A 25,121-nucleotide genomic window follows, 5' to 3' on the forward strand; every position below is an offset into this window, starting at 1 on the left:
TGCAATTACAGCAATTAATGCTGAAGCTCACATGGTAAATTCATCTTAATGTAAATTTCCACAGCACTAATTCCACCAGTACAACAGAGTCATGTCATACCCACCACTCTGCTCCTCTCAGTTTCTCTTTTTAACACAAATGTTCTTTTCCTTCACTTCTTATTTACAATCTCTTCTACTTTTGCTGTTTTCAATCGCTATGAATCTACTGTCAATGAAAATCCACACATCCTACCAATGTTTCATATTCAAAGCATACCAGGAGAGGGAGGGGTTTTCCTGTTCTCGTGTCTCTTCACATTTTGATTTCTCTACTCCATGTTTCTCCTCCCTCTTCTGTGCTTCTCCAGTTCTATCAGTTCACCGTCGGCACTGAGAGGGAAGGGCGTCTGCTTTGTAACGGCCACTACCCAGAAATCCTTGTGGTGGACGCCACCAGCCTTGAGGTGCTGTACTCGCTGGTGTCCAAGATCTCTCCCGACTGGATCAGCTCCATGAGCATCATCCGATCCCACCGAACACAAGGTGAGAGTTGGAGAAGATACTGGAGATTAAACGGATGGGATTTGTTTCCCGAGGGATGATTTTAATATTAAATGTGCTGCTCAGTGATTTTAATCCAATACGGAGCTCATATGTCTGATTTTTCAACTCCTGCCTCTGCAATCTCAAATCCATCCACAGAGACATTTTAACAGATTTGTATGTCTAGTGAACAGCTCAGACACTAACTTTGACTTGGTGGTACTTTGTCTCTTTGTCTCTATGTAGAGGACACAGTTGTGGCAGTGTCAGTGACGGGGATTTTGAAGGTCTGGATCATCACAGCTGAGGTCAGCAGGATGCAGGTACACCGCCATACAGATGATCAGTCTTGTGTCAGACCTGTGTGTACTGCCAGAAAGAAAAGTGTAAACACAAGTCGAAGTGCACACGGACCTTTACAGTATTGCAATGACTATTATGGTCATTATATATTAATATTATAAATGAAAATGAAGATTTGAACAAATATCATCTGATATACCATTAGCTATTTTTTGAAATCTCAAATATTGATTGGTGTATCAGCTCAGGCTCTAATTTGTTGTTGTTTTCAGGACCTGGACCCTGTGTTTGAAGAAGAGTCCAAACCCATCTACTGTCAGGGCTGTCAGAGTATTTCCTTCTGTACCTTCACTCAGAGCAGCCTGCTGGTTGTCTGCTCCAAGTACTGGAGGGTAAGAACCTACATTACCACTCAGTAAATCTACAAGTACTGGACTAGAGTACTGTGTAGACCTGTTGTTTTGGCCCTAGTCGGAGTTGTACTACATTAATAAAAGTGCATGCGTCTCTTTCCCGCGTGTGTCAGGTGTTTGATGCAGGCGACTACTCGTTGCTCTGCTCAGTGTCCAGTGACAGCGACCAGGCCTGGACCGGAGGGGAGTTCATCGCCACCGACAAAGTCATCATCTGGACCGAAGACGGCTGCAGTTACATCTACAAGCTGCCCGCCAGGTAAACCTGCTGCTTCTCCTCCGGCTCTCACGTCACCGCCCAGTATCATCTGATGGTGTGAACACCACAGAAGAAGAGCACAGACTCAACAGCATGGGTGCTTTAACAGCATTAAAGGCATGCATGGGTTTTTCTGACCGTGTATGTGCTACACAAATGCTGTAAACTTAAACTTATTGTGTGTGTGTGCGTGTTTGTATTCCTCAGCTGTCTGCCTGCTAGTGAACATTTCCGCAGTGATGTCGGGAAAACCAAAGAAGGCTCGATCCCTCCGCTGGTCTACAGCATTGCCGACCGCTCGGACAAACAGGTCAGCCCTCCTCTCCTTCACTCTGTAAACTAAGCTTTTGTAAATGTTGTATATTGAATAATATTTAAAACAGATTGTTGCACAGACCTGGAACGCATGGAACAGCTCAGAAAAGTGTTGTACTGCACACTCCTGCTGCACACCAGAAATAGGATTATGTATAGTTTAGCTCTTTTAGATATTTCTTGTTAAGGATGCTTTGGTGTACTTACTTTGGACTTCACCTCAGTCTGTTTTAACCCGATTGTCTCTTCAGTAATAGACAGATGCTAATGATTTAGCTGTTGAGGTAACTGTTTCCAGAGATCCGTATAACGATACTAGACAGGGTGTCCACTTGATGTGGAGGGTCTTCCAGATCTGGCTTCTCTTTTGTGTTTTTCATAGCAATGATCTTAGCTATATGAGCTGGGCTAACCCAATGCAATCGGCAGGAAAAACATGTTGGTATTGTATGTTTCTGCAAACCACGGATACGTTGAATACCAACCTGACTAGCTTGGTTTAGCAAAAACAAAACCTGTCACACTGCTGGAACTTTTTGTGTGCAACTTGCACTTTGGATCTTATTTTACATACATACAAAAAAAGTAGACTGCTATAATGCCAGTTAGACTGTCATTAGTTGGTTCATAGAATGAAACTGCAAAAAAGTCTTGCACTGAACTAAACTTCCTTTTCCTGTTGTTCAAACGTGGCTTAAATAATCCAATTAACACCTAAAATGATCCTTTGTACACTGGCTACATCCGTTACAGGTAGCTGTGTGTAGTTGTCCTGTGGTGTTGGGTTGGCAGTCTGACTGTGTTTTGTTTGTATTGATTGATTGTTTGATTTGATGATTTGATTTAGGAATCATCAGGGCTCACGTCAAGCACATGGATTAGACCTAGTCATTTTTTAAAAGGTGTGAAGGAAAGAGAATCCTCACAGAGGAACTTCATAGACTAACATGACGGATTGGAGATGTTGCCGGGCCTCACCAGAGCTGGACTCACCAGCTTTCTCTTAGTCTCCTAATTTCTAGAGCAGGGGTTCTCAACCTTTTGTAACTTAAGGCCCAGTTCTGATAGTTAAAATATTTCAGAGGGCCGCCTTCCCAAATGAGAACATGACAAAAAAGTAGAAAAATAAAGCACTTAATGACCAAAATACATATTCTGCTTACCCTCACCCATCACTTCCTGTCATTATGAATCCAAATTGAATGTATTCAGGGTCATATTTCCTCACTACAGCCAAGCTTTTACTGGCACAAGGTTATCTCCCACATCAGTTTTTGTTTAAATAAAAGTTACAAAGTGTGGAAATGTATATCGTATGTAGGTCTAATGTATATAATGAAATGAATAGATATAAATATATCCAAGATACATGCAATGATCATGTTATGCAACTGATGAATTAGGGTACTGGCACCTTTTTTGGACCGATTCAGGCACCGATAATAACAATGGAATCATTTATGAACTTTAGCATTTCTACTGAGAAGAGCTCAATAATCAGTTCCTTTTAGTGTGAAATCAGATGGTAAATGACCAGGCTTAATCCATGTGCGTGAGCCTGACCCCTGGTGTTTTGTATGTTCTGTGTAGTTATGATTTCATTTTGGACCTTCAGTATGTTGTTATGTGTATTTATAATTTATTGTCTTGTAGGTATTTATTTGTTGTCTGTGCCTTTTTGTTATTTTTGTTGTTCCTTTTTATTTTATTTTTGTCCTCTGATGCTGCCATGACTCCCTCCCTCCTTTGACCTCCTGACTCCTCTCAGAAGGAAGGAGAAGGAGGTGAGGAGGAGGAAGTGGTTGTGGAGGTGGTGTGCCTCCCTGCCAGCGGGTGCGACTTGGAGCTCTACACACCAGAGCTGCTATACCACCACCGGCCTCTAGAGGCACCAGTAAGCCCCAGAGAATGCACTCTGAATACCAAAGGCAGGAAGAAGAAAGTTCACCTTCTTGGCTGAGCTGCAAAAGCTGAAATGGACAGAATTACAGCGCTTACACTACAACCATTTTAGTAGCCTTTATTTGAAATACAAGCTTTTAAAATCAAAGTAATTCATTCCAAATTCATGCCGTTTTGCATCAAGCCAAATGTTTCGGTATGCAAAATGGTTCAAGTTAGATTTTCTGCACCATGAAACGAAAGTAAAACATACTATTTTTAAAGGACCATACCAGTCGATAGAGCATGTTTTAGCCAATTGACAAATTGTTCAACTGCTGAATATACAGTATTTGAATATGTTCTATACTGGTGGGATATTTGTAAACTGAAGCTCAGAAGTCCGAGCATTCACCTTTTGTTGTTTTCAGAATTTGACCACGATCTTTTCCTAAACCTAGCTAAGTAGTTTTTGTCACGTAACTTCTGTACTTAAGATACACCACTTCTGTTGTTATTTAACCCAAACGACAATCTTTTCCTTAACCTTACTAAGTAGGTTTTGTCACGTATGTTACGCCACTTATGTTACGCCACTTTCGGTGTCATGTAACAACTTCCAGTGGGGCGTAACTTGATTATGACCTTTTCCTAGACCTAGCTAAGTGGTTTTCTTGCCTAAATCTAACAAAGTTGTTTCCTGTGAAGACGGAAGTTTATTTTCAAAATACTAGAGCGTAAATTGACGCTGGACATTCATAGGAAAATGCACGACAAATGAGGAATAACTTTTAGTAAGATATCATACGAAGCGTTGTATGAGAATACGTTGAAACGGTTATTTTCATTAACTATTTTATTATATTTTTAGGATTAATTGGCTAATTGTTCAGTTTATTAAATGTCAGACAGGTGTGCACCTTCCTAAAGCTCAACGTCACATCTTCAACTATCTTGTTTTGTTCGAACAACAGTCTGAAACCCAAAGATAGTCAGTTTACAATGATATAAAGCAGCACACCCTCACATAGGAGAAGCTGGAACCAGAGAATATTTGATGTTTTTGCTTTTCAAAAATACTTTAATTGATTAATTGATTATCAGAATTGTTGGTGATCCATGTTCTGCCAGTCAAGTGATCTATTAATCACTTTTAATAATTTTTTCACTAAATGTTGACGGTAATGGATTAACTGTCTGCAGAAAGTTTCAAGCTCTGATTTTCACAGAAATTAACTTATACCAATGTCAATGTTAGTTAAACGTAAAAACTGTGGTATGGTCCTTTAAAGATAGTCGGGTGTAAAAGTTGAGATCAGTGTGAGGTTTTACTACCTTGGAGATGAAGAGGCTGACAATTTGATTTGTCCAAAAATAGTTTTTGTTTCAAGACGGATTGCTTTGATTTTGTGACTTTGCAGCTCAGCCAGAAAGTAATGAGCTGAGATGAGAGGAGCAAACTGTGAGAACAGCAGCGGAAACACCGACATCCACTCAGTGGCTCACATTCACCCTGCAGCACTAACATTAGCGTTGTTCATTGTTCATAATGATAATTTGGCTTTTGACTGAGGTTGATTTAGATTTAGGGACTTTTGGAGCTTGTTAGCAGCTAATGCTGCAGTTACTTTCATTTGAAAAGAGCTGGTAATACTGGGCTGGATTGTTTTGGTTCTAGCGTACTCTTGCTAGTTTCTGAACATTACCGACCCTAGCTTTAATAAACAATTTTTTTCTGATGTTAGCAGAGGTGCTCTTTATTTCAGATTTCCTCTATTAAATGCTGTGGGAATCCCTGATATAAAGAGAAACTATTGGTTCTGTATGACCTGATTGAGCATGTATAGCATGAATATTGAAAACAACAGTGGGCCAAGTATGGACCCTGGTGGAACACCATAATTAGCAGGAAAATTAAATATGGTAATGTCTGCTAAAAAAGTAAAAGTAGATCCTTTATCCAATAGAAGTAATTCCAGGTGTTACATGTGTACAGATGTTTCCCACTATAGCCTTCAGACTCATTTTCAAAGTGTTGGGACGGAAGTGTAAGCCGCTGAGTCGATGACATTGAAAGTGAACGGCCTGTTTTGTTTGCTCCTCTCCCGGGTGTCCTTCCTGCCTGACTAAGAGACTGAACTCATTCTGGTTCACCTGATTTCATGCTCTCTTCCCACTAAAACAATCCTCCTCCTCCAAAAGCACCATCACCCTCCTCATCTGTCTTCATACTGATGAAGATGCATGCAAAGTCCCCAAGCTGCTTTTTAACAAAAATAATGACCCTCTGAATCCCTGAGTTCACGACGAGCCAAACGCCAAAAGGAAGTGATAGGAATACCACGACGTTTCAGATGACATTTAGCATCATGTTTGTCACAAAGGATAAACACTAATGATGAATACTAGACATAAAAGGGACACAAATGTAGAAATGTAGGCGCCGTGACAAGATTCAGGTAAAGAACAGTCACCAACTGTGGAATGAATAAGATAAAGTAAAAGTAGAGGGGTAGGTTAGGTAGTAAATGGAAATGCTGTAGTAATTTACATAATCCTCAATTTGCAACCATGTTGGAATTCATCCTTGTATTTTTACACCCAATTTAAGTTTGGCCAAATATAGTCCAGATGAATGGGTAGAAACCCATCTGCAGCACAAAACACAAACAACAATCTTGCAAGTCACCATGAGTTGATATTCTGTCTCTCTCTGCCTCTCTAGTGCTGTCTGCTCTAAACATTACTCTTGTCGTCACTGTTGTTGGATTTGTCTAATCACATCTTATATCAAGATGTGGTTTAGTTTGTGTGTGTGTGTGTGTGTGTGTGAGAGAGAGTTATTGTGTGTTTAAAAAACAACATTTGGTGGCACTTTGCATACTCTCTGTGATTGTCTAGAGCGTTCAGATGAGCTGAACTAACCGGTTGTGTTACTCCGGACACCTCCGCCATTCCCTGCCTCTGTACCTCTTTTAAATTTTGTAGTTACCATGGTGATGGCAGCCCATCCTCCTTACACGCCCACAGGTTCACGAGCTTTCATCCTGTCCATCATAATCACTACCCTTCACCTGGCAGCAGCTCCTGGAAATGACCTCATTCATAATGAGAATTCAGTTAAAGACACTTTTTATCCTCAATCAGGGTATTTGTCCTCGACTATTGCAACAGTACCCACGAGGCATAACCTGGACAGGTGTGAAGCCAGGGAGCTGTCAAAATAACAGTCAGGGTGTCCACTACAGATTATCAGTCCCCGCCACAGCATGATACTGCAAACTAACAGACGGCCCCTGCTGAGGTCCAGCTCCTGTTTGTTATCCACCCTGAAGTTGATTCATTGGCATTAAATGGATAGTTTGGGTGTTTTGAAGTGGAGTTGAATGAGGTACTTATCCATAGTCAGTGCATTACCTACAGTAGATGGCGGTTGGCAACAGCAGCGTAACATAATTGTGATTGGCCCCGGTGCAAAAAAACAAAACATGCACGTACACACACAACCATTCCAGACAATTGCTATGCCACCATGGAGAGGCTCACCATGCAACTCCCATACTGTAACCCAGCCTTAGATCAGCACCACGGACAGCAGCTGTGCAGCAGTACGTTGCTTTGCTGCTGTGCTGGTACTCCTGTCTGTTTCTCCAAACTCCATCTACTGTAGGTAATACACTGACTATAGATAAGTACCTCATACAACCCAGCTTCAAAACATCTGAACTATCCCTGTAGTGTTGAGGATGTTTCAGCCAAGCGGCCAGTATCGGTCGCTTTTCCACTGCAGGAATCAACAACCGTTGTCCCTTTATTCACTGCATAACGCCATAAAAAAACTCCAGCAGGACCGATGCTGTGTATGAACTTTCTCATAGGTGAGTGAACTAAGCAGTTGTAGGTTAGACAGCAGTACAAAAAACTAGCAGTAGGTGTAGTTTTAACCCCACCAGTCCCTCCTCTGTGCTGCATTAGCATTTGTTCTAATGCTTGAATCAACAGTTAGGATGCGATCGTTGGACTTCTACAGTGGCTACATGTGGTTTGCTTTTACTCTTCACGTACCTCTGATCCTCTCAGCCCCTACCTGAATGAAAACCCCAAACAGCATGTTAGAATCAGCCGGTATTTACTATCCGTGTCCTCAGCCTGAATCCGAGGTGTGTGGTTCTGTTTTCCTGCAGTTTGCTGTGTGTTGTTGCTGTTTGTATGAAGGCACCTAGCGAGCAAAACCAAACATTTCAGCTTCACATTCTCAGACGAAGAACCAATACGGCATGAAACACTAAACTAAAAAGTCTTTAAGGGAAAAATACTCCAATTGTTAAGAGATTTGGGGCTTCAGCCTTTCAGATGTTGACATGTCTTTTGTCCTCCACCGTCCTCCAGCTCCTGATCTGTCCTCCTGTGACTCGGTTCTTCTTCGGCCGACGGGAGCCCTTCCACAAGCTGCTGATCCAGGGAGACTCGGCGGGCAGACTGTCCCTGTGGAGCATCCCAGACACCTCGCCTCTCCAGCCGCTGTCGACCGCTGCAGGTATGGCGTAATGGACATGACACAATCACTTCCCTAGAGAAGGGTTGCTACTCTGTTGGTCAAAACAAAAACACAGAGGCCACTGGTGTTCGTACAGTGAAGTTACAGAAAAGTTCAAAAGAGGAAAACAACCAAAAGAACACAGATAAGAACAAACTTCTTGCCACCATTAATCCCTCTTAGTAATCATTAAAGAGGACCTATTATGCTTATTTTCAGGTTCATACTTGTATTGTGGGTTTATCCCAGAACATGTTTACATGCTTTAATGTTCAAAAACGCTTTACTTTTCTCATACCGGCTGAGCTGCAGCACTTCTTTTCACCCTCTTTTTTGAAATGCTCTGTTTCTTTTCTTTCGAAAAGCCCAGTCTGCTCTGATTGGTCAGCTGGCCCACTGTTGAGATTGATCTGATTGGTCCCCAAATCTTTTCAACACTGACTTATGACTAAACATTTGTTAGTGTGTTGAGTGTTTATAGATAGAGAAGTAAATTCCCTCAGAAGTGGTGGTGAAACACAGAGGCTGAGTGACATCTAGTGGCCAAAATGCGTCATGGTGCTGTTGACTAATAAAGTCAATAATTTATATTATTGATATTTTTGTTTCTTACAGGGCTCATGATTTGAAGAATATGAATTAAATATCGTAAAAATATTGTCTCTCTCCGTCTCCGTGCAGAGCTGCAGGTGTCGTCCACCATCAGTCTCCAGGAGGCGTTTGATAAGTTGACCCCCGTGTCTGCAGGGATCATCGACCAGCTCAGCGCTCTGCCTGGAAAAGAAGGACCCATCAAGGTTTGAAGCCAGACAATGTAACAATGTTTGAAGAATGCACTTTCAAAATATTATGTATTTATTAGGGCTCTCAATCGATTAAGATATTTAATTGTGAAAGTTTATTAGATCAGAGGTCACAGGGCCCTTGAAAAAAAAAATGTGTTAGGTCACATGGCAATATATTTGGCCTCTCACTGCAGCCTACTAATGTTTAGATGATTGGATAACTGCCATTACAGTTTGGTTGTCAGGTATCTGACTGTCTGTGTGTGTTGTTCTGATCCCTCAGGTGACGGCCAGCGTGTACATCCCCTCTCAGGGTCGCCTGGTGTGCGGGAGAGAAGACGGTAGCATCATCCTGGTTCCTGCCACTCAGACCGCCATCGTCCAGCTGCTGCAAGGGGAGCACATGCTCAGGAGAGGTGAGGGAGGGAAGGTTAGAGGGACACAGGGAGGCTGAAAAAACAACAGTAAACAGACAGTCTAATTTCTACAACAATTAATAAATAAACAAATCTAGGGCTGCCGCCTAAACTTCACTGGTTGGAATGAGCACAGTCAAGAGCTAGTTTAGTTCAGTTCAGTTCAGTTCAGTTCAGTTCAGTTCAGTTCAGTTCAGTTCATCAGCTCTGGTTTTAGTTCTGGTCCATTTTGAGTCTGAGGTATCATAAACAACCACATGTATTAGTCCCATCATCCATCCTCAGTATCTTACGCGTTGTGTCCGTCCGTCCCGCAGGCTGGCCGCCGCATCGTACCCTGCGAGGTCACCGGAACAAGGTGACGTGCGTCCTGTACCCGTACCAGATCTCCCCACGCTACGACCAGCGCTCGCTGGTGTCTGGTGGAGTGGACTTCTCCGTCATCGTCTGGGACATTTTCACTGGAGAAATGAAGCACATTTTCTGCGTCCACGGAGGAGAGATCACCCAGCTCATTGTGCCGCCTGAAAACTGCAGCGTAAGACCGAAATCTAAAACATGTAGCTTCATGTGTTTGTTTGATCCGTGGCCTTTTCCTCTTCTTGTCATTAGACACTTTTTTTTCAGTCTTGAGTTGTTTTTCTTCGCTTCGTTTGTTGTGTGTTGTGTCTGAGTGTGATGAACGTACTGAAAGGAAGTATCGTGTTATGTTGCTGACATTAGGTAAATGTTACGGGGGTGATGTCATTGTTGTGAGAGAAAACTTTAATGACCTTATGTTGTTGTGGTCAAACACACACACACACACACACACACACACATTAGACCAAATGAAAATGTTATGTTGTTTAACTGACATTAAGATCAAATAGTTCGAATTGTGTTGTTGCCATGGAAATGAGATGTCAGATGCTGTTGTATTGGCGGAGATGGACTAGAATGACCTATCACACACTCGCTTTAATTAAGACATTTCATGTTTTGTGTCTATTGAAACCTATATTACAAAAGTAATAATAGGGCTCTTTCTCTGAGAAGTTGTCCCCAACGCAGCTGCCTGTCTACTGAGCATCTGCAGCGAGTTGTAGTCTCAGCAGTGAGTTCATCTTTGTGATATGAATTCATAATATTAATAACTGTGTTTTCATTAGTGTATAATAACCTGAAAATAAGTATCGTAGTGTTTTCGTTAGCTACACACAGCCCCAACCGTTGGATTAAATAGACTACTTAACTCGGTGATACCACTAAACACTAGAAGGCCCCCCAGTCAGGACTTATTGTACTTGTCCAGGTCTTGGGGTGATCCCTGTTGCCTGCTGTGTTTGCTCCGCAGACTCGGGTGCAGCACTGCGTCTGCTCGGTGGCCAGCGACCACTCCGTCGGCCTGCTCAGCCTCAGGGAGAGGAAGTGCATCATGCTGGCATCGCGACACCTCTTCCCCATCCAGGTAATCAAGTGGCGCCCGGCAGATGACTACCTGGTGGTGGGATGCTCCGACGGCTCCGTCTACGTCTGGCAGATGGATACAGGTGAGTGACCTGTTCCTGGAGTTCCTCTTTGGAGTTGGGAGTTAAAACTTGTGACAAAGGTCAATATGCTATCACTAATTCTTTCCAATTAATAAATAGCAAGGCGGGCTGGCAGTGAACTTCTGTATAGCTCCAAAACAACCAATTCCTACAAATTGTCATATTTACGGCGGTATTTGACAAGTTGGGAGTGAGAACGGGTTGGTGGCGGGGAGAACGAAACAAAAATACAAGTCCTTTTCTCTTTTTTCTGCCACTTTGAATTTAATCCAATAAACAAACCAAAGCATACACGGACTGTACAGCCCCCAGTTAGTGGCACTAACGTAAACTATAGGTAGACGCCACATGTGAAGATTATAAGATAGTAGTGTTATTTTGACCGGCCCTAAGAGAACTGATGACCGTAAATTTAGATTGTATGGACCCAGTAGTAGAGATGAAATGCTGCCCCCTAATTTGTTTGGAGCACATTGCACCTTTTTATACTTTGTAATGACATATCGTTCAATTGTATTACTGTAGATGGCTAGGTGTCTTTTCACCAGCAAATCACCAATTCATGGTTGAAATTCCACCTAATGCAATTTCATGTGTTTCAGATTTTTTTGTTAGAAGATGTATTTTTATGAATGAATGAATTATTTAATTAGTTAGTTAATTAGTGAGCATTAGAGGTGTTTTGTCGGTGTATTGTTTAACTATGACAGAGCCAGGCTAGCTGTTTCCCCCCGCTTCCAGTCTTTATGCTAAGCTAGGCTAACCACGTCCTGAATCCAGCTCCGTACTCTACACACAGACATGGGATTGATATTGATCGTTTCTTATAACTCAGAAAAAAAAGTGAATATATTGAACTATTCCTTTAAATCTCATCTCTCTCTTCTGCGTCTCTGTTTAGCCGTTACCATGACAACACAGTCTGTAGTAAACGTTTATGTGGCACAGCATAGAGGTAGCACTAGCTTGAGTGATGACTAGCCATCGGAAAAGACCAGGTGCGTGCATGCGTGCGTGCCTGCCTGCGTGTGTGTGCGTGTGTGTGTGTGTGCGTGTGTGTGCGTGTGTGTGCGTGTGTGTGTGTGTGCGTGTGTGTGTGTGTGCGTGTGTGTGCGTGTGTGTGCGTGTGTGCACATGTGACTTGAATGAGCTGTAGTGCTGGGAGATTGCAGGGTAGCTAAGTGTGAAATTAAGGAAGGTGTGTGTGTACTCAGGCGTTGGACATGTAATAGGGCAATGGCTCACAGGCCCTTCATCACAAGCGCGCACACACACACACACACACACACACACACACACGCACACAGGTATAATGGCACCACTTCTTCTCTCACTCAATACCAGAGCCAATACTGATGTCAGCTCTGTCAGCTAATGATGTCTCTCTAAGCCTCGCTCTCTGTCTGTAAAGGTAGAGAATAGTTGCAGTCAGAGATGGAGACGGCTATCTGTGACCTGAATCATATTCAAGAGACAATAGATGATACTGGGCGTCGAGACACACGGAGCGGGAGATGGTGCGAGCGAGTGGAAGATTGATATAAATAGAAGGAGGGTGCAAGGACAAGTAGAGAAAGATTGATAGGAACAGAGAGCAGGAGATATGTGATAGGAATGAAAAGAGAGAGACAGAAGGAGGCTGAGATAAAACTATTCTCTGATACACTACATGGCCAAAAGTATGTAGACACCCGAACAGGTGATTGAACATAATGGGATAGCTGAACATGGGCGTTAATCTGCTGCTGTAACAGCCTCCACAGCAGGGATTTGCTCCCATTCAGCCACAAGAGCATCAGTGTGGTCTAACTCTGATGTTCGGTGGTAAGATCTGACTCCCAGTCAGTGTTCCAGTTCATCCCAAATGTGTTAGTTGGGGCTGAGATCAGGGCTCTGTACAGGATGTACAGGACGTACAGTATGTACACTACTCTGTATCAAGGGTTTGAGACATGTTTGTTTACCCGTTTGTGTTTTCAGGAGCCTTGGACCGCTGTGTGATGGGCATAACGGCGGTAGAGATCCTGAACGCCTGCGACGAGCTGGCTCCGGCCACCGTAGACGCTCTGAGCCACTCAGCCGTGAACCTGAAGCAGGCGATGACTCGCCGCAGCCTGGCGGCGCTGAAGAACATGGCCCAGCACAAGCTGCAGACGCTCGCCACCAACCTGCTGGCTGTAGACAACGCCGACAAGGTACTGACAAACAACTAAAAACAGTCGCACTATAGCAGAAGGGAGGCTTTGTTTGGTAAATGACTTCAGCTGTCAGCCATGTGCACTAGTGCTGGACGGGGGAGCCAATTAGTTGTCAACTTATTTGTCATTTACTGAGCAGACACACCAAACATTCTCTCGTTCCAGCTTCTCAAAAGTTTCATCATAGTTTTCCAACCAGTTCAGTGTGGTGACGGGGTCGGTCTGTCCTGACTGTATTGTATATTTTCAAATATTGTAAATCTTAGTCGTATGCAACAGTTTTATTCTTTCTTAGCCATAATTTGTGCTGTTAAAGTCTGACTTAAGTTACACCTTTTTCATGGGAAATCAAACTCTGAGAAAACAAAACAGACAAACGAAATGACGTAAGCGTTCACTCCGGCTGCAGGCTGAAGAATAGTTCAGTTTTGTCAGATGTCGTCACTCTACTGACTTCTAATGTTGAGGTTGAATTGATTCAGAACTGATTTCTGTGTCTCTTTCTCCTCGGGTCTTTTCTCTTTCTTTGTCATTCATCAAAAACAGACAATAGCTTTAATACACACAAGCGCGTGCACACACACACACACGCACACGCAGTGGCTGGTCAGCTCGGTCAGATAGCTGGCTAAAGTCACAGACCAATTAAAACTGCTGTAGACGAACCAAAGGTCAACACTACAGCCATGGTGTGTGTGTGTGAGACACCACTGGTGTCTCCCAGGGAAGGATGAACTATCTTAAATGTCAAAATGGTAAAAAAAAAAAAAAAGAGAAAGAAGTGCAGTGTTTCTTTCTCTGAGATTTCCAGAGAGCAGCTTTAAGGGTTTAAAGGAGAAATCCGCCCAAATGTTAAGATGTGTGAGTCACTGTAGCAGAATATAATCGCTCGCTCGAGTTGAAATATTTCAAGTCCCGCACCATTCCTGTCGCCCGGCGCAAATTTGTGTCTATTTGCTTCTGTGCACTGACTTGGTATGTAGTCGCGCCACATGCGAAAAATTGGTGTGATCGCAGCATTACTGAAAACAGGTTTGTGTTTACAGTTTGAGGGTTTAATTCATACCATTTTATGCCTCATTTCATCCATAAAGTGCACCACATAGTAGTCAAAGTAGTCAGACAAAGTAGTCAGACTCCCCGTCATCACGGCAGTAAGCCATATTTAATCAGCATTCAAACGACAGTTTTTATGTGGAGCAGCTTGTCTGTTGACCCCTCAGAGGAATCAGAGCTTCACTTGTCAGACTCGGATGATCTGATCTGCCCTGACGGAGTTAACCCCGCCCACCTGGGCCTCCCAGCTCAGAAAACAAACGCTCTGAATTATTTAGTGTCTGAACAGCGTTTAGTTCAGCTGCTCGTACAGTTTGACTTTTATAGTTTGACTTGGAATCCATTTAGCTCGGCATCTCCTCTTCTGTTGGGTCCGTCCTTTTTCTTCCTCTTCCCTTCCATCAAGATGACCTTTGTTTTGTTTCCTTTTCCCGTCTGTGTTGGTTTTATTGGAGGTGTCTCCTGGGTTTTTCCTGCCATAACTGCTCATAATCACAGCTCCTCTCTGAAAAGGCCAACACACAAAAGCTGCAATCTCCCCCCCCCACCCCCCTGTTCTATCAGAAACACATCATTGTTGTTCTCTTCTCTGCCTCCCACCTCTGTGTCATTTCTCTACTCAAATGATGGGTCAGAACCACCCACTGTCACCGGTGAGTGTGTGAGAGTGTGTGTACTCCCCTACTGTGTGTAATGACAGATAATGGCCATGAAATGTCAGACTATCAACCCAGACATTACACCCAGCCAGCTCCCGGCCTCTGTTCGTGTGTGTTTACAGCTGTTGTTGTTGTTGTTCACATTTTCAGTTTGTGTGCGAGGAAGTTGATGTGTGACTTTGAGTTTGTCCTCTGGCAGGTTTGCTGAACCTGCTGATCTGTGAATGTGGTTGTCACACGAAGGGAAAAACTGAAATAATTAGTCGATCAACAGAAAATGAATCGGCCACAATTTAATCGACTAAAAATGTCAAACACTTTCTGTTCTCATTGTCTTAAATGTGAGGATTTGCTAGTTTTCTCTTGTATATTAACTGAATATCTTTGTGTTTTGGACTGTTGCTCGAACAAAACAAGACATGCTCTCAGATGGTGCTCTCAGAGCTTGTGAATTGTTTTTTTCCACTTTAATTTTCAAAGACACCATAGATTAATTTAAAAAAAACTTAACTAGGAGCAGCTGTGACTCAGAGCAGGTCGTCCACCAATCGGAAGGTCGGCGGTTCGATCCCTGGCTCCTCCGGTCACAAGTATCCTTTGGCAAGATACTGAACCTCGCGGCGTCGTTGTAGTGGCAAAATATGACATGTAGGGATGGTGTTCATACACACAATACTGCTTAATTAGCTTTACATGAAGAGTAATGACTGAAAAGAAAAAAAACAGGTAATTTAAACCGTAACAACTTACAGGAAATGTATCCAGAAGGAGGAGGGAAGTAAAAGCAATACAGCAAAATAATGTAAAATTCGTTAAAAAATTTAGAAAGAATTTTCTTCATTTGTGCATCTGATGTCTCTATACAGTGTGTGTGCGTGACACACTGGGAACTATGGATGTGTGTGTGTGTGTGACTGTGTTCGTTGGACCCCAGTGGTGTTTGCCAGAAGGGCCCTGCAGGACAATGACCTTTAGACCTGCTGCCCAGGAGCTATAGGACACTGTGTGTGTGTAAATAAGAAATTGAGTTGAAATGTCATTTATTTCCAAAGACAGACTAGTGTACTAAAGTGACCTCAAGAGTTTGAGAATTTGATAGGTAATTTGCTCAGAAAATTCAGATTTATCCAAACCAAACCTGGTCATTTGTAGCTCATGTATCTGCATGAGTTCACAGCCTCAGAAATAACATCAGATCAACCACATGTACGTGTTTATTATTGTCCAAGTGTAATGTGGCTGATTGCCTTTAGATGGCAGTGTTCATCCACCAAAACATCGCACGCAGGCAGGCACACACACACACACACACACACACACACACATACTGACACTGCAAACACACTCACACTGAAACATGGGAATGAGGCACAACTATCTTGGCTTATTCCTGGTAAAAATCCAAGAATTCTAACAGCTATGTTCACTGTGTTAACTGAGGTCAGTTCAAAGGTAAAATGTCAGCAAGCTTTCACTAACTATATTTACCGTAGTGCACACACAGTGTTCTGCTGGCAGTCATTGTGGAAAAGATTTGAGCTGGAATCAAACAGCTCTTTGAATAAAAAAATAAAAAAAAAGTCAAAGGAGGCAAAGCAACAATGCGGTAGCGTTGATCAAATACACATGCATGTATACACACGCGTGTACTTGACCGTACGTGCATTTGCTAGACGCACGCACGCACGGACGCACACACACACACACACACACACACACACACGCACACACACACACACACACACACACAGAGAGAGCGACCTAGAGCAGCAGCATCATGGCTTTGACAGGAAAGTCTTCCCTGTGTGTGCGTGCGTGCGCGCGTGCGTGTGTGTGTGCGTGTGTGTGTGCGTGTGTGTGTGTGTGTCCCATCTGCAGGTGTATAGTGTCTCTCGGTCAGTCAGCAGTCTCCACTGCTAATTATTGTTCTCTCTCTCTGTGTCTCTCTCACACAGTCATGTCCAGTTCAATTCAATGAGCTTTAATGGCATGAAAGGTTAAAAACAGTGTTTCCGAAACCAGAAAGTTGAACACAGATTAACAACAATACCTAAATCAATGGTGGCCATCGCCATCTTGATTCTTTGCGACCAGAAGTGACCCGAGAGGGTGGAGCTAAGTACAACCAAACGCTGAATAAGACATTTTTAGGCGACCGAAAAGGTTATAATTAACTTCTAATGAATTGAAAACACACTGTGAAAGGGTTAGAGTTGTAAGACGAAAACACGGACAACTAAGTGGTAGCGACATGTCAATTACAAGGTAACCACGCCCTAAAGCATCCCCTGCTTTATGGTCTATTTGACTCTAAATGGGACCATAATTTACTAAATGAACATCATGCTGTATTGAAGAAGACTTGAAACTAGCGATTGAGACCATAAACTCATGTTTACAATGTTTACTGAGGTAATAAATCAAGTGAGAAGTAGGCTCATTTTCTCACAGACTTCTTCTATACAATCAGACTTCTTATTGCAACCAGAGGAGTCGCCCCCTGCTGGGCACTGCATGAGCATTGACTAAAAAGAGAGAAAGGCAGCATTGCTTTGTGCAGTTCTACTTGAATGGAAAGTAAGAATTTGGATCCGCTGATGACTAGAAGATACAGACAGAAACCGATCTGGTCTGTCTGTTCTGTGGTGAAGTTTAGTTTTATATCACAATCGTTTTAGCCACAACATGTAAAATACTACTCCAATAATATCAAAACAAGCTCACTACAGTTTATAACAGATCTTTAGACAGCAGCCATGTGGGAAATCAGACATCGGATCTGCTCAAACTGCAGACAGCCGACCAAAATTCAGCCAGATTGTTGATTGTTCATGTAATTAATCAGGCACCTCAAACTGCACGTCAGACGACAACTGATCTGGCAGAAGTCTGGTCTGATTCTAAAACTAATCTGGGGCGAACGATTTGGGACTAAAATCCGAACAGTGTCTCTCCAGTTGAAGACTAAACTAAACAGTCCTCATGCAGAAGGAAACCGCTGCGAGAGTTTAGAACAACAAATGGAGAATCCTTCATGAAACGCAGTCCGATTAAAACCCAGCTTTGCCTTTTCTTTTCTTTATTTCCCTTAATCACTCCTCCCTCCCGGTTTCCTCTAACAGGATCAGCGGTGTCTGATTGCAATCATCAGGTCATTAACATGTAAACAAACAGCCCTGTTCTACATATAGCTCCACGCAGGTGTCTCTGCTAATACAATTAAAATCGAGCGGTGTGGGAGTATTGGTGGCAATTACAACTAATGGGTTGTTGTTGTGGCGGTGTGTGTGTGTGTGTGTCTGTGTGTGTGTGTGAGACTGAATGACAGTTTGTGTTTAAAGGGAGGACTGATTTAAATCATTATTCTCTGAATCGGTAACAATGTTGACAGTCCAGGTTGGATTTTTCACAGTGATCTCCTAAATGTGATTATTAAGGCTTCATTAATCAGTATATTTTATGTTAACAATGGATAACATGTTTCATGTCAAAAGTGTCACTCGTGGTGACCCTCTTTTAGTGCTTTAGTTTGGTTTTAATGGCACATTTTCTAGAGCTAAAGTGCCAGTTCTCAGGAGTTGGTGGAGACCAAACCAGAAAGGAGAGTGAATATTGGACTTCCATTTATCTGTCTGCTGTATGTGGAAGTAGGCAGCTGTTTGCCAACGTCTTAGCGACAGCAATTTTAGAAGATGTTATGTCATATGTTTTTTAACGTAAAAACGTGAAAGGCTCTCTCTAGAGCCAGTGTTTGGTTTGTCCGTTCTGGTGGACTCTGTGAAGAGGACCTGCTCCCTATGTAGATATGAAGGGCTCATTCTATGCTAACACACAACGAAAAACACAACGATTGTCAGTTTCAGGTGATTATACACTAATGAAAACATAGTTATGACTATTATACTCCATTTCTGCAGATCCCCCGAAATGTTGCACACTGTTCCTTTAACTGATGACGCGCTTCTCTTGAGTCAATGACGTTTAAAAGGCTGATCCATGGCTGTGACTAGTGGTCAAAGGAGCAGCTGTAAAACGCTGGATAAACACATCTAATTTTCTATAAATACGTCACAATAAAAGTCCCCCCGCCCCATTATTTTTGCTGCAAGTGTTTTCCATCACACAGCACGGCAGGTAACTTTGGCCCAACTCCGGAGATGGTCCATCTCGGGCCCGACTCTGTACAACTCGGCACGGCTAAACTAGTAATGTCAATGCGGCACGGACTCGGAGCGGCCAAAAGTGCCAATGGAAAAACACCATGTGGTGCATGCTGTTACCCACCTAATAGATACAATGGAGCAATTTTCACCAACTTTAATATTTTCTACAAAGAACTACCATCAGAACAATTTGAAAGATGTTTAAAAAACCGACATTGTGACTTAAATATGTGGCCAGTCATAAGGAAGGACAATGGACAGAAGGACTCTGACTGGTTAGTCAGGTGACAGATTGAAAATATCCCAAGAGGGAGCTCTAATCTAAAATTGATATATACCTTTTTCTACAGGAACAAAGCACAGTTTTCATTCATCACTTATTTTTGAAAATTCTCTCTCTCTCTCCCAGGGCAACCTGCCGAAATACTCCCACAATGCCCTGGTGGTCCAGGCGATGAAGACCAACCTGACAGACCCTGACATGCACGTGCTGTTCTTCGACGTGGAGGCGGTGATCATTCAGCTGCTGACGGAGGAAGCTCAGAGACCGAACCCCATGCTGGTGTCTCCAGAGACGCTGCAGAAGAGCCAGGCCGGGGTCGACAAGGGGGGGTCCTTCCTGGCCAACAAGATCTTCAAACAGGTCAGCAAACGAAAATCATATGAAGCTTAGATGTGCTTAGATGTGTTACATGATGTCTTTTGTCTTCATATTTTCAGGATTGTATGTAGTGTTTTTCTGTTTCATCTTTTTCTTGTGCTGTTCTTATACTATTTTAGTTTTGTTTTTTAAAATAAAATTGTCTCCTGTCCCAACCAGGTGAAGGAGACGATGAAGGAGACCATCAAGGAGCACCTGTTGGACGAAGACGAGGAAGAGGAGGAGGAGATGAGGAGGCGGGAGGAGAAGTCCAAGTCTCTGAGTCTGCTGGAGTACAACCTGACGATGGACACGGCCAAACTGTTCATGTCCTGCCTGCACGCCTGGGGTCTCAACGAACATCTGGACGGCATCTGTCTGGAGCGACTGGGCATGCTCAGACCGCACTGCCCCATCTCCTTCGGCCTGATCTCCAGAGGAGGTCACATGTCCCTCATGCTGCCCACCTTCAAGGTACTTGTCTGTCTGGTGCCACCTGTGTTCTGGGTGCACTCTGGTCAGGATTCATCAGGTTGATAGAGACCCAGAGGTTGCCCCTTGATTCCAAATTGTAATTATTATTGCACTTAAGTATTATTAGTTAATTAATTCTTATTAGTTGGTATTATTTTATTCATAAATCACATAGCAATTCAATGTTACAAAGTGCTTCACTTCGAATAATAAAATAATAGAATTAACTACACCAGTACTTCCAGGAGCCCTGTTTTCATTTGTCTGCCTCTGTTTCCCAGGAGTCCTTGCTGCGGCAGTTGTCCCTGGCGACGGGTCTTAAGCTGACTTTGACGGACATCGTGGGGAAGGGGACGTACGGCGTGTCAAGGGCCGTCACCACGCAGCACCTGCTGTCTGTAATTTCACTGGCCAACACTCTGATGGGCATGACCAACGCCACCTTCGTCGGAGAGCACATGAAGAAAGCACCAGTCAGGTAACGAACACACACAGACGTACATTTGAATATTCTTTTCTATCTTTTTTAAATTTAACCGAGTAGTTTGGGGACGGAGAGGTCTTTCAGAAAATCACATTTTCTCAGGAGTTGGTGGGGACCAAACCACGACTCCAATGGGATGATAATGTGTCTGAGTCGGTGAGAGAAATCAGTGTGATTGACGCAGAATGTACGTGCTAACTGGCCGTCGGCTGTAGTCTTTGTGGTGTGTTCAAGTGCAACTTGTCGGCCAAGACAAAGGCGACGTGAGGCAACGCAACAGTCGGCCTTCATCGCTGCTGGTTCTTTGATGTTGGGTTGGTGTGTCTGAGCTGTTAAGGAATGCCTCTGCACCTCATCGGTCAGGACCTGCAGCTCGCGGCCATTCAATGTCATTTTTCTTTCTCTCTCTGTCATTGCTCTGCCTACTGTGTTCTTGGCGCAAAGGTAACATTTCTACTTCGCCAAATGGATAATTGCAATCGCAAAAAAGGGGCAAATTGCAGGGGCCGTGTTTGCGCTGTAAAATCGCGCAATATCTTTTGTTAATCGGACCTTGAGATGGGGCAGATAGCGGTTGCAAGTGATGCGCAATTTATGGTGCTAACAGCGGCTGCAAGCCATTCTTTGTGAATTTGCCCGTCAGTGGGTGAAAACTTAATTTTAAAACAACTAGACATCAGTCAATGAAATCAGTCAAGATGGCATCAGAATCTTTGGAGCGCTGCCCACAAAAACCAGAACCACGCATTTGGCACAACACAAACACAGACATGTTCCCGAATTGGACACATCTTAGATGTATGTATAGAATAGAAATTCTTAACCTAAGCTCAACATATCTGGATTCACCAGGCACAAAAACACCCTCTGATCCATCATCAGTGATTCCAGCTGAAAAACAAAAAAATAACAACCCAAACAAACAGAACAAAAACTGAATTCAAAGCACGGAACACAGACGCCGCTCACATACACAATAATACCACCAGCAGCAGCAGCTGAAGTTCAACTACTGTCAAGTCTGTGTGTGTGTGAAGCTGATTGTTTAGTCTGTCTGAGCTCTCATTGTGCTGTGAAAGATTTAACACGGAGGTCGAGGTCCTGCTGCTGTAACACCAACACATCATTTTATCATTTCGTCAACCCTGCACAGAATAACCGCGCAGGGAAGGGCGAGCGAGGGAGAGTCAGAGAGGAAAACACAGAGCGAGGGAGGAAGTTGGTGAAAGGGAGAAAGGTGGTGAAATGATTGCTTTTATCAGCCTACCCTGATTTTTATTTCACTTTCAGTCTATCATTTAGTTATCTTTCTGTTTAATTAAATAAATTGGTTAACATATAAAAAATGTGTAATAGCTGGCTCTATAGTTTAGCCTCTGTACAGGGTCAGCCTTTCAGTGCTCTCAAGTTAAATTCATACCTTAAAAGGCACTTAAACGTTTCCGAAGGTTGAGGTGAAATGAGTACAAGTTGGAAAGGAAGTCTTGCCTTACATTAGTGATTAACAAGTCCCTTAGTGTATAATAAGAGCTGTGTTCTTAGAGCCAGTATGAACTGACACACACAGGGAGAGCCTTTTGTAGTAGAGCTGCTAGCCCAGCTCCAACCCTGGTACCCACATAGTGACTCTCTCAAGGGGGCATACAAATGTGCTCCTAGTGACTGTCAAAGCTCCAGCAGACTTCCTGTCTTTCCAGCAGAGGCACACAGAGTCTGACAGTAGATGCTCATTAGCTCTGACTACCAGTTCTACATGACTATACACCGAGCACTGGTCAGTCCCCTATCCCCTGACCACAACCAAATGTGGTTTCTTGCAGGGAGCGGGTGGTTGGGTTGATGATAAAGGTCGCTTGCCAAGTTCTTCAGCCATCTTTGTGTTTACTAGGCCACTAACCGGGGGCTGTACTTTCAACGTGATTGACAAGCCCTCGGGGCAGCTCTTCCTCTTCGTCCCCTCATGTTGGCTGAAGCCAGACAGGCCCGTCTATGTCGGGATCTTTTATCTCATTCTGCTGTGTCATTGATTTGCTGAGTCAGAAATGATGAGGAAACTACGTGTTGCAACTTAATCAAAACTTGATAGACTTGATGCAGACAGAGGTGATAAACAGGAATTGGCAGCTAGAGCATCACAATCAAAGAGCACCCACAGCAGGAGGACGCAGCACGCAGCCTGGAAAACTTTTCAAAGCTGTTTATTACTTTCTCAGAAACAAAGAACTTCTCTTCTGTGGTATGTCCGGATCAGAGAAAATGATTGTGCAGCTACAGATGGAAACTGAATACTTCTTTATAAAACTCTTCTCTCTGGCTGTCTCCACTTCCACGCTCCAAACCAGCGGTTGTGAATATTTGAACGTGTTTGGGTTTTGGGCTTTTTCATGTTCCCCATCTCACATTAATGACGGCAGAAAAGCTTCCTCCCTGTGTGCTGGAGTTTGAAAAGAAGTGCTCCTGAACTCTTAGTGTTTTAGTATTTCATCACAACAACCACAACAGCACTCCGTTCACCAACTCTGGCTTGAGGGCTCGAGCTTGTCCGTGGAACAAGCCCTGGAAGTCCTGTTATTGAGAAACTGACCTAGACAGAAATAATCATGAAAAACACAAAACCCTTCTACCTGGCTCTTGTTTCCTTTCCTAACCTCAGTCTATAATTCAATTCAATATATATTTATATAACGTTGAATCATAACAGAATTTATCCCAAGACACTTTTCATATAGAGCAGGTCTAGTCCGTACTTTATAATTTAGAGTAGGGTATTTTTTTGTCCTTTTTGCCGATTAGACCTTTGTCAGGCTATTAAATAGGCGTTATCAGTCGTTATAAACCCCATAGATGTGGGTCAATAGGGGCCCACTAGACCCATTAGTAGGTTTTATCATCTATTTACATGAAAGAAAGAAGGTATAAAAGAACACGACAGCGACCTCTAGCGACCGTAGTAATTATGACAGGAGCAAAGGCGAAAGTCAGGCGCAGGGTTTTCACCTAGCAGACTGGAGTTCGCATCACGTGTGATACCAACAACTTGTAGTTGTCTTTGTGTTTGTAGTCATTTTAAGCCAAAACACAGTGTTGTTGTTTTTTTGCATAAACCTAAAGAAGATGTAGTTTTGTTGTATAAACCTAAAGACGTTGTAGTTTTGTTGTGTAAACCTAAAGAAGTTGTAGTTTTGTTGCCTAAACCTAAAGAAGTTGTAGTTTTGTTGTGTAAACCTTTTTGTTTGTGTTCAAAACGTAACAATTCATTGAGTTTCACAACATGTTAGAACGTGTTGCTTTTTCGTTTTACTTTCACTTTTACTCCTATTGACCCACATCTATGGTGCTTATAGCGACTGATAACGCCTATTTAATAGCCTGATAACAGTTGCATTGGGAACAGACAATAAATATAGCATTTGTACTATAGCTGCACTGTGGACACATTGAAAAACCCATAATCTTCAGACATCCATATGGGTTGATTTTCACTTTCCAATAAACATCCACCACCTGTCTGTGTCCCACAATTCCTTGTTAATGCATTAAGTTTGACTTTTGGAGAAAAAAAACACATTTTACGGCTCCTAACCATTTCAATTCTGAACGTCCAATCATACGCGAGGCACGTTTAAACGCTCACTACAGGATTTCGAAGTTAGATTTCTTTTTCCTTTGGCTGGAATTGAATCAACTAAAATGAGTGGATTTAGATTTTATTTAGATAACAGCCCCAAACCACATTTTCCAGCGTGTACACACATTACACATGCAGATACAAAAAGCAGCATTCTGATAACATCCTAAGCTGCAATGACAAGCCACATACTGAATTTATTTGGACTGATAAAGTCTGATGTCAAATACTGTGTATAAGTGACAAACACATGTAGTCTGAGGAGTAAAAGCAGGCTTAGTGACGTGCCATGAGTCAAAAGCCAACTGCAGTTTCTTCAATGTAAAAATGATCTGTAAAATGTCTTAAATAGGGCTGTCAATCTATTAAAATATTTAATCGCGATTAATCGCAAGATTGTCCATAGATAATTGTGATTAATCGCAAATTTTGCAAATTTTTTTATCTGTTCAAAATGTACATTAAAGGGAGATTTGTCAAGTATTTAATACTCTTACCACCATGGGAGTGGGCAAATATGCTTGCTTTGCAAATGTATATATATATTTATTATTGGAAATCAATTAACAACACAAAACAATGACAAATATTGTCCAGAAACCCTCACAGTTACTGCATTAAGCATAAAAAATATGCTCAAATCATAACATGGCAAACTCAAGCCCAACAGGCAACAACAGCTGTCAGTGTGTAGTTTCATATGATACCAGTATGTTCACTCTAGCTATAAAACTGAGCCCGCTACAAGCTCCACAATATTGGCGGCCCGTCAGATTTTTAAGAGATTACTTAAAAATCGCAAATTGCATTAAAGGAATTAGTGGCATTGAAACAAATTTGTGTTTTTGACAGC

At 42.7% G+C, this 25,121-nt stretch overlaps 1 protein-coding gene and 1 long non-coding RNA gene across 3 annotated transcripts in view; one reads left to right on the forward strand and one right to left on the reverse strand.

The window, feature by feature from the left end:
* The window catches only part of wdr7 (WD repeat domain 7), a 101,778-nt gene that overhangs the window by 3,380 nt on the left and 73,277 nt on the right, over positions 1-25,121 (forward strand). The window contains exons 5-18 of one of the 2 annotated variants that reach the window (XM_074618786.1): positions 351-525; positions 772-848; positions 1,101-1,220; positions 1,355-1,500; positions 1,708-1,810; positions 8,086-8,233; positions 8,915-9,030; positions 9,302-9,434; positions 9,752-9,972; positions 10,771-10,966; positions 12,947-13,161; positions 19,452-19,685; positions 19,863-20,156; positions 20,438-20,634. In XM_074618786.1, coding sequence (XP_074474887.1) covers positions 351-525; positions 772-848; positions 1,101-1,220; positions 1,355-1,500; positions 1,708-1,810; positions 8,086-8,233; positions 8,915-9,030; positions 9,302-9,434; positions 9,752-9,972; positions 10,771-10,966; positions 12,947-13,161; positions 19,452-19,685; positions 19,863-20,156; positions 20,438-20,634 — 2,375 coding nt within the window. The remainder of the gene's footprint in view (positions 1-350; positions 526-771; positions 849-1,100; positions 1,221-1,354; positions 1,501-1,707; positions 1,811-8,085; positions 8,234-8,914; positions 9,031-9,301; positions 9,435-9,751; positions 9,973-10,770; positions 10,967-12,946; positions 13,162-19,451; positions 19,686-19,862; positions 20,157-20,437; positions 20,635-25,121) is intronic. The other variant, XM_074618787.1, reaches the window with a different exon arrangement.
* LOC141757882 (uncharacterized) lies at positions 7,159-7,498 on the reverse strand. The gene is made up of 2 exons (XR_012591770.1): positions 7,374-7,498; positions 7,159-7,334 (listed from the first exon to the last, which is right to left on the reverse strand). It is a non-coding gene; the product is annotated as an uncharacterized LOC141757882 (long non-coding RNA).

Source organism: Sebastes fasciatus, chromosome 19 (genome assembly GCF_043250625.1).
Source record: "Sebastes fasciatus isolate fSebFas1 chromosome 19, fSebFas1.pri, whole genome shotgun sequence".
In the NCBI taxonomy this organism is placed as follows: domain Eukaryota; kingdom Metazoa; phylum Chordata; class Actinopteri; order Perciformes; family Sebastidae; genus Sebastes; species Sebastes fasciatus.